This window comes from Octopus sinensis, linkage group LG11 (genome assembly GCF_006345805.1).
Source record: "Octopus sinensis linkage group LG11, ASM634580v1, whole genome shotgun sequence".
Lineage (NCBI taxonomy): Eukaryota > Metazoa > Mollusca > Cephalopoda > Octopoda > Octopodidae > Octopus > Octopus sinensis.
In genome coordinates, this window is record NC_043007.1 from 40,936,651 (window position 1) to 40,947,425 (window position 10,775).

General features: G+C 34.3%; 2 protein-coding genes across 1 annotated transcript in view; both read left to right on the forward strand.

Moving 5' to 3' along the window:
- Window positions 1–10,775, forward strand: part of LOC115217702 (solute carrier family 22 member 8-like) — a 122,266-nt gene that overhangs the window by 58,309 nt on the left and 53,182 nt on the right.
- LOC115217700 (solute carrier family 22 member 6-A-like) overlaps window positions 1–10,775 on the forward strand; it is a 52,023-nt gene that overhangs the window by 29,908 nt on the left and 11,340 nt on the right. The window contains exon 6 of the mRNA XM_029787455.2: window positions 4,815–4,949. Within this exon, the coding sequence (XP_029643315.1) occupies window positions 4,815–4,949 (135 nt within the window). The remainder of the gene's footprint in view (window positions 1–4,814; window positions 4,950–10,775) is intronic.

Below are 10,775 nucleotides of genomic sequence, written 5' to 3' on the forward strand. Positions count from 1 at the left end.
GTACTCTTTTTTCCACCTTGTTTCACATTTATGTGTTTACTCCGGTATATATATTATATATATTATAATATATATATATTATATATATATGTATATATGTATGTACAATAATTAAGGGTTTAGCAGCAAGTTGCTTGACGACATACCGACAATTTTAGAAATAGTAGCCAAAAGACTGCTATTTCTTTTTTCTTCAAAATATTTCTCCACAGATAACAATATTTGTAACTCACATAGGCAAAAAGAAGAAAAATAATGAAATCAAACAGTCTCGTTGCTAAACCCTTAATTATTGTTATAATTATATATATAAAACTGTAGTTGTGTGAGTGTCTGTCCCCTTCGATTTAGATTCCTAACTACTCCCACATTTTGCGGTGCAGTTTAACCAAATTCGGGTATCTTATAGTCGTGATTCATATCGAGCCCGTCTGAGTATTAGCGCACGTCTACGATGAGTTTACGATTTTAAAAATAATTTAACATCATTTTTTATTCCATTTTAATGCATAATTTTTCGTGTGTCGATGGCGGCGGAGTTGGCGTCCTTGGTCACACTTGCGCCTGTTTGCTTCTCCCCCTTCTTCCCTCCCTCGTGAAGCTGTGGGGAAGGGAGTGTAAGGAAATCAACGTCGTAAAGCGTTGTCAAGGAGACCAGCATTCTTTTAGAACAACGACTTCATGGCTTGAAGACACCAAATCAGAAATGGCTAAGAAAGCCCGAATTGGCATCTATAAGGGAAGTAACTCTCTAAAAATGCTTATATAGTTATCTCCCTTACAAACCCGAGCAACGCCGGGCGATACTGCTAGTTATATATATAAAACTGTAGTTGTGTGAGTGTCTGTCCCCTTCGATTTAGATTCCTAACTACTCCCACATTTTGCGGTGCAGTTTAACCAAATTCGGGTATCTTATAGTCGTAATTCATATCGAGCCCGTCTGAGTATTAGCGCACGTCTACGATGAGTCTACGATTTTAAAAATAATTTAACATCATTTTTTATTCCATTTTAATGCATAATTTTTCGTGTGTCGATGGCGGCGGAGTTGGCGTCCTTGGTCACACCTGCACCTGCTTGCTTCTCCCCCTTCTTCCCTCCCTCGTGAAGCTGTGGGGAAGGGAGTGTAAGGAAATCAACGTCGTAAAGCGTTGTCAAGGAGACCAGCATTCTTTTAGAACAACGACTTCATGGCTTGAAGACACCAAATCAGAAATGGCTAAGAAAGCCCGAATTGGCATCTATAAGGGAAGTAACTCTCTAAAAATGCTTATATAGTTATCTCCCTTACAAACCCGAGCAACGCCGGGCGATACTGCTAGTTATATATATAAAAAACTTTTTGTATAACTTTTTACCGAATATGGTTCTTTTCCATACCGAAAACTACTTGGTAAAATTTGTTAATTTATTAAATTAATAACTTATTACCCTATATCTGTAATGATTATATCTTTATATATAAAAGTGAAGTTGTGTGTCTGTCTCCTATGATTTAGATTCCTAACTACTCCCACATTTTGCAGTGCAGTTTAACCAAAAGCGCGTATCTTATAGTCGTGATTCATATCGAGCCCTTCTGGGTATTAGCGCGCGTCTACGATGAGTCTACGATTTAAAAAAATATTTACCATCATTTTTTCCCGTTTTTAATGCATTTTTTTTGCTATTATATAAGGGAAGTAACTCTCTAAAAATGCTTATATAGTTATTTCCCTTACAAATCCGAGCAACGCCGGGTGCTACTGCCAGTATATATATATATATATATCTTTTACTTGTTTCAGTCATTTGACTGTGGCCATGCTGGAGCACCGCCTTTTAGTCGAGCAAATCGACCCCAGGACTTATTCTTTGTAAGCCTAGAACTTATTCTATCGGTCTCTTTTTGCCGAGCCGCTAGGTGACGGGGACGTAAACACACCAGCATCGGTTCTCAAGCAATGCTAGGGGGACAAACACAGACACACAAACACGCACACACACATATATACATACATATACATATATACAACAGGCTTTCAGTTTCCGTCTACCAAATCCACTCACAAGGCATTGGTCGGCCCGAGGCTATAGCAGAAGACACTTGCCCTAGATGCCACGCAGTGGGACTGAACCCAGAACATGTGGTTGGTTGGCAAGCTACTTACTACACAGCCACTCCTGCGCCTATATATATATGTATGTATGCATGTATGTATGTATGAATGTATGTATATATATATGTATATATATATATATATATATATATATATATATATATATATATATATATATATATAGGAAAAAAAGGAACGAGGAGAATTTCGTTTATTCCCACGCGGTGAGCTGTAATGCAATATATATATATATATATATATATGTGTGTGTGTGTGTGTGTGTGTGTGTGTAGAATAAAAGAAGAAAAATGTACACGTTTAACATAGTTTTATTTTTTAATATATTTTATAAGTGAAAGAGTATTGTATTTGTCGATCGGTTTCGCTTTTGATAGTCGTGACATTGAAATTATTGTATTTTCTTCAGAAGATTTTAGTCCATGTTGTGTTTGAAAAAGTTTGTGAATGAATGATTCAACAAGTAGAAAAATGTAAGGGGAGGTAACTGGTGATCGTTATTATTGGTAATTGCTCATCTTTCGGGGAGGGGATAAATATATATATACAAAAACTCAAAAGCTAAAGTAGTGAGATGAAATATATTCATGTATGTGATCATGAATAAAAATATATACTGAGACGTGTTCTCTACTTTTTGATGAACAAATTTTCTACATCTAAATGTTCTTGTACAGAAATTGTTTCCCTTGCACTGGTAGATGGGGAAAACTGTGATGTTTAGTTGTATATTACTTCAAAGGAATCTGTAATGCAGGAACCGTTTCTGTTCCTTATGTAGTGTGGTTCTCCGTCTCAGTGTCATACTTGTCTGACTTATATGGTTATGTCCACAACCTGAACAGATTATAACATAAATTAGATTCTGAGAAGCAGAAGTGAAGTTGGTTTGAATTATGAACCTCTCTCCTTGTTTGAATAGGAATTCTGAGCCTTCAAGTAGGTTAGGGCATGTTGTACAGATTGGGCATCCACATTTTTTAACCGTTGACATGTTCCACAGTTTGGACGTCCACATTTTTTTAACCGTTGGTTTCATGGTTGTTTTTTAAAGGTTCACATTTTTTACAAGTCTTTTCGGTGATGTGTGTTGCTTTTTGCATTTCATGAATTTATGTTTTCAGAATATTGTTCATTTTTGGATCCCTAGTAAGCATAGGCAGATCTATCTAAAACATACTTATATATTGTTATTAATATTAAGCAGAAGCAACAGAGTAACTCGACTGCCGAAACCATAAATACATATGTGCATGTGTGTATGTATATATATATATATATATATATATATATATATAATAAAATATTAGGGAATAAATCCAAACTTACAGGGAAAAATCAGATTTAGGATTAAATCCAATTTTATAGTATAAATATATTATATTATATTAAATTAGAGATAAAACCACTATTAGGCAAATCAAACAATGAAAAACATAAGCCAATACATAAAATTAATTAATTTATATTATTTTAAATATATATCAAAAGTATTAAAAGTTTAATAAAAGATAAAGAGTAAAACACTACGATCGTTTCATGGCTGTACAATTCGTAATAAATCGAGTTATGGTTACAGTCAATCTTCAGGTTAATTGAAATATCTAAAATATAATCAGAAATATTTAAACAATATTTTTAAGATATAAATAATATAATAATTTTACTTATAATAAACTCTATTATCAAACTAGAAACATAAAACTTAACAATTATGATTATATCAAAATCGACTATAATATTAAATATTAATTTTAATATATATATATATATATATATACATATATGTGTGTGTATGTATGTATGTATGTATTCTTTTATTATTCTACTTGTTTCAGTCATTTGACTGCAGCCAAATCGAACAAATCGACCCTAGGACTTATTCTTTGTAAGCCTAGTACTTATCTTATCGGTCTTTTTTGCCAAACCGCTAAGTAACGGGGACGTTCAGTCATATAATAATATAAATAATATATATAAATATATATATATATATATATATTTGCCGCATTATGTCGTACGCGAATGAGAGGATTTGCATCACCAACCAAGAATTTTTGATGTAACACATGTCCTTGTGGAAGTTGTTGTGCGCGGCTGAAGAAGGCCACAGACATACATTATGCATTGTTATAAATCTGTCTAATAAAAGCCCGAAACATATGTACCGCTGAATCCTTGGCATCATGTTTTTATTTTGATTATATATATATATATATAATAATAATATAAATAATTTATATATATATGCATATATATATACATATATGTACATACCTGCGTATGTATGTATATATACATGCATAAATGTACAATACGTCAAAAAAACGTGAACAAAATGAGAAACGAGAACACCAAAAAAAAATCATAGAAAACAAACTTTTTTTCAAACAACGAAAGAAACACATGAGACAGGCAACATAAGGAACATTCCCTTTATCGGTTGTCCCCTGTTTTATCTACTCCGCTTTTCGAAGGTAGGAACGTTTTTCCTTCTTATGTTGACGTTTCTCATTTTTTTCACATTTTTCTTTCTTTTTTGATGTCCTGTACCCATACATGCATTTATATATACATATTTATGTAGGTATATACATATATGTATGTATATATGCATATACATATATTATTTATATTGTGTGTGTGTGTAAAATTACGCATGTATATGTATACCTAATTTTTGTTCTTTTATAGTGCAGTCAATATGACATCACTGACCAGTATAATACTAATGCTGGACACTCTGGTTGGAAGTGTTTACATCAACTCTATCATAATGTTTTTTGTTGATGGTATTTCCTCATTTATTTATACTACATTGGCTAAAAGGTAAGAGATTTACTTAATACTGCGTATGAGCAACAAAATGATAAAATCTGGACGATCACGCAAACTCACACACGCATACAAACACACTCATACACACAAACACAAATACATGCACGCATAGACTCACGACGTTTTGCGTTTTGATTTTTAGCTAAAACCGAATTTGAGGGATTCATTTGAATGCGAGAAGGATCGCCAAGCAAGAGCATTGATGTGAAGAAAGAAGTCAAGGCTGCAAAGGAAACGAAGGAAGCGAGTGAATAGTTTGAGAGGAAAAGAGATAGATATGTCTATTAGACAACTACAACAACACAAGTGGAGGCGCAATGGCTCAGTGGTTAGAGCAGCAGACTCGTGGTCGTAAAAACGCGGTTTCGATTCCCAGACCGGGTATTGTGAATATTTATTGAGCAAAAACACCTAAGCTCCACTTATCCGGCGGGGAGAGGTGATGAACCCCACTCTACTCTTTCACCACAACTTTCTCTCACTCTTTCTTCCTACTTCTGCCACAAAGCAGAGGAACCATGGCGTAACCCACTATGGTGTGGTACACTTTCAGAACCCTAGCCACTATTTACGGAATGTGTATAACAACGTCGCTTTCGTGCGATTGTGCAACTGCCAGTCTATTGCATGTGGTGGGTGAATCTTCAAGTTGCCACAGGCATTCTTAGTAGCTTAGAGTAGGCTCGAATTAGAGATTATTCTTTGTGACTAATGGCGTGAGTCCTGATTGAAAGAAGAAGATTGTATGTGTGCAAATGAACTCGACACTACCAAAGCCTGTTTTTATTTCATATTTCAAAATCATTTTATGAATATCCGAATTAGTTATACGACACAGACTCCATGTAGTCTTCTGTAATAACAATTTTCTTCTGTTACGACTTTTCAGATGTAGTCTTCATTTTTGCGCTGAGGAGAGTGTTGATATGTAATTAAATAAAGGCGGCGAGCTGGCAGAAACGTTAGCACGCCGGGCGAAATGCTTAGCGGTATTTCATCTGCGTTACGTTGTGAGTTCAAATTCCGCCGAGGTTGACTTTGCCTTTCATCCTTTCGGGGTCGATAAATTTAGTACCAGTTACGCACTGGGGTCGATGTAATCGACTTAATACCTATGTCTGTTCTTGCTTGTCCCCTCTGTGTTTAGCCCCTTGTGGGTAATAAAATAAATTGATATGTAATTAAATTAAGTTAATTATAATTATAATTAATTTCTCTCTCTCTCTCTCTCTCTCTCTCTATATATATATATATATATATATATTACATACAAATCACATATAAACTTAAATGTAGCTATGATGTCCCATTGGACGCTTATTCTTTATATGTATACGTACACATATATGCACGTTTTTTGTGCAGGTGCGTACATGGATATAGATATAGTGTCAGAGTTAAGGTGCTGAAAGGCATGTAGATGGGTATATTCCATCAATTAACCAGAAACAACCTTAAATAAAAATAAATCATGGTGACCAGTTGAATGTAGTGAGCTGGCAGAACCATAAGCTTGACGAAATGCTTAGTGGTATTTCGCCCAAAGCTAAGTTCGGGAGGTCGACTTTGCCTTTCATCCTTTCGAGGTCGATAAATTATGTACCAGTATATCCTCCCTAGTCATTGGAGTGCGGCCAAGCTGAGACACATTTATAACAATATTAAACTGAAAGATCTTTTATATGCTCCCTACGAAGAAAGTGAGTGTGTTTCTAAAATGCGCTGATCATATTATAGCAAAGATATATTTCATATTTTCAGTTATTTCTAATTTCGCTAGACTACATAACTCTATGTTGATTTGTTTTAGCTACACATTAAATTCTTGTTTCATTTTCTTAAGCAATTCGGTTTCGAACTCTAGGTACGAATCCAGGAAACGATTTGTTTCGTATGTATGTATGTATATATATACGAAACAAATCGTATATTCTGTAGTGTCTGGGGAGAGTCATTTTCTCTTTGTGCCTTATAATGTAACACAGTAACCAGTAAAATTTTCACTTATTCTTATTTCTAAATTTTTAGGAAAATAAAAATAAGAAATAAATGGAAATTTTACTGGTGAGTGTGTTACATTATAAGGCATACCCCCCCCCCCCCCGACACAACAGAATATGCTTCAACACGCGAACTCATATAAAGAATCTTGCAAACTAAATCCAAAAATGAATCGTGTGTATATATATATATATATAAATATATATATACATATACTTTATTTTAAGCAGCAGAAAATTCAACAAAATCTGTTACTCTGAGTTTCTCGTTGCCGTTCATCAGACAGTTTTTGCTAGAATGGAACCGATATATCAATTCAATCTAGACTCTTACAAACGCTACACCTTTAAAAAGAAATGGACTTGTTTGATTGGCCCTTTAGAAAAAACGGTCAATCTTCGAGCGATAAACAAAAAGGTCAAAAATATATGTATATATATAAAAAAAAAAAAAACTTATAAAAATTATAAAATCCGAGGAAAAAACCTTACATTGAATAAAATACATATTGACGTTAATGAAGAAAGTGCAAATTAATGCATAGAAATTAAACCTGTTATAAATATTACACTGCAATACATATTTATATTAAAATCTACATATATATATCAACATACACAAAAGGATGCGCGTAAACGCCATACATATACAGACGTATGAATATAAATCTAAATATACACATAAATGCATGTGTACATATATTCACGCAAACCTTCTCGCACGCAAGCTAAAAATCATGTATGTAGCGATTCTCATATACTGAGTAAGGGGGGTGGACGAAAGAAAGGGAGAGAGAGAAAAAAGAAACGAAGGAGGGGTGGGGAAAAAAACGAAATAAGAAAAAATTATGTATACAAGCAGTGTAACGGCATTATTGGCATATATGGAGACAAGTATACATACACAAGATACATATACATACAGTCGTGTATATGTGTGCTTAAGCACAAACATACTTTCACTTACACATACACAGATACGCATGCTTACAAATACATATGCTTTGCTATACACATACTTATATCAACATTCTAATTTTGACAACATTGCTTTTTTTAAAATTAAAAAAAAAAAAATAAACATTGCTTTTTAAAAATGGGTGCATTAATAAAAATATATACGAAAGACATATAAAATAAAATATAACATCCTATTTTGGGTCATTTATAAATAATCAAGGTAATATAAATAATCAAGGTAATCCTATACAATACAATAACATGAAAACAAAGCTGGAGGTTTTTCCTAATATATATGTAGAAACATAAGACTTTGCTATACGGATTAAGATCCGCATAGCTTGGAAACAAAATCCATCGTAGCGCTCATCGTTCAAGAGTCAAAATCAAAATCAAAAATACAAAATATATACTCTATCCATATGGTATATTTATATTCGACATTTTAAATTTAGCCGCGTGCCTACATAAGTTCATTAGCTCACTTCTTTGATTCAAAGAATTATTGTCTTTGAATAAGATGTACATTTTTTCTAATAGACAAAGCTTGCACTTGAAATTATTTTTGTATGCTCCATGCCTGTATGGTGCCGCCCTGTCCAGAATGCTCCATGTCACGTTGAAAGGTGGGGCTTCCTTTTCTTTTAGTTCCCAGACATATTTTGCTAGGCTGGTTTTCTTCCTATTCTCTGGGTATTTAAATGAATTTTTATGAGAATAAAATCTTGTTTTAAATGAATTTTCTGAAGCCCCTGTGTATGTCTTGTATTCCGATGAGCCTTCCACTTGCACCTTGGCTCTATAAACTACTCCTTTCACAAGACATTTCCCTTCTAACGGACAGGAGCTTTCGTTTTTGAAATTACATTTCTTAATGGGCTCGGCACCATGTCTAATCTCAATTAGCTTCCTATTATGTTGGCTAATGTAAGAGGCGAAATTTCTGCAACAAGAATAGCTAACCTTCAGGGTTCTTCTATTAAATATCCTATAGAATTTATGACCCTGCTTAAAATGCTTAGAGACTAATCTCAAAAATTCCTTACCTATATTAGTCTTTACGGCCAAATTGAAAGCCGGGTTGAACCACAAAACTTTCCTGGTCCTAGTTCTTCATGCAGCATTATTATCAGCATTAAGCTGGTTGAACTGGATCTTCTCAGAGAATCCACTATTCTTTAATGCACTATCGTAATAAGGTGCAGCATTATGGAATGCTGCCTCGTCCGAAGAAATTGAAGATATTCTTCTACCTACATTGCCGACTAAGTTCCTAAGGATAACTGGTGGATGGTTCGAATCTTTGCTAATATACGATAGCTTTTCATTGGGCTTACGGAAAGGTTTAAATCTATCCGATCTTACATTAAAATTTACGTCTAAAAAATCTACACTATTCAGGTTAGCATCTATCGTAACCCGTAAGCCCATCCTTTGAAAGAAAGCTATGAGGTCCTTCCTAAGTCTATCTGATTCATGGCCGTTTAGATTATGCGTGGCTATAAGGCCGTCATCCCTATATAAACCTGCATCTATAAATGGGAATTCTATTTTTAGATTATGGAGAATAAAGGCTCCTATGAGCATACATAACTCAGCCCCGTCGTATGCATCCATCGGTACATCGAAAAGAGAATCCTCAATCTTCTTAATCCAGGTGGAATCCTCGAAAAAAAGAAGCGATTTCCTCGCATGCATAATAATATCAATTTCCGAGCTATCGATGTTGACATACTGCATGGCGAAGTCCAATGCCCTTAGGAGCAACGTCCTAGATATTGACGGGTAAAAGTCAATAATGTCGAATTGCGTGAAACTACAATTATTCTTATTGCTAATACCTTTAAACCACTCTATGACCGACTTACTATTCTTCCAAATTCTCAAGTCTACTTCACTATCTAACTTAACTAAAATACGGTCCAAAATATTTTTGCTAATAATTCCTATCTCAGTTTTAGCCGGATTTATCAATCTACATTTGGGGTTTCTACTAAAATTGGCTTTATGGTCTTTCAGAGTAATAAAAGCTGGTCGTGGTGAAAGATATTCAATCCTATCGCTAATCTTAAGATCGTTAGCTATTCCTCTTGCTTCTAAGTTCACCTCTTTGTATATATTCGTGTTGTCTTTTTTGTATGTGTCCGTGACACTATTCGAAATCAGGCGCTTATAAACGTCCTTATCAAGTGCATATAAGTTCCTTGTCTTATCAGAATTAACGAAGATCTTATTCGAGTCGTTAATCTCCTTAATTTTTTCTCTCATATTTCTCTGCAATTGGTTGGTATATTTGCGGAATTTAATTTTCCTAATAAGCTCAAAAAGGTCTTTCTCGAAGGCTTCTAATTCCGGAATCGGTGGCGGGTTTCTGGGAGATTTAAATCCATACTTGTTTCCTTCTATTTTCTGTTTATTATCAAAGAAGAAGGCTTTCCATCTCAATCTTCGAATAAACTCTTCCGTTTTCTCTATAAGACCTTTGAGATATTGTTTCCGTGCAGGGATAGGTATATTTTTCTGAGAAAAATCCAGCGGGTAAAGTTCAATCTTTTTCAGCTGTTTGTTCTTCCTACTTGTGCAGAGTCGCTCAAACTTTTATAAGGAGCGGGTTACACCGGAGTAAACACATAAATGTGAAACAAGGTGGGAAAAAGAGTACTCAAATACCAGTGGTAGAGTAATATGCTTTATTTTAAGCAGCAGAAAATTCAACAAAATCTGTTACTCTGAGTTTCTCGTTGCCGTTCATCAGACAGTTTTTGCTAGAATGGAACCGATATATCAATTCAATCTAGACTCTTACAAACGCTACACCTTTACTCTTTTACTCTCTTTACTCTTTTTACTTGTTTCA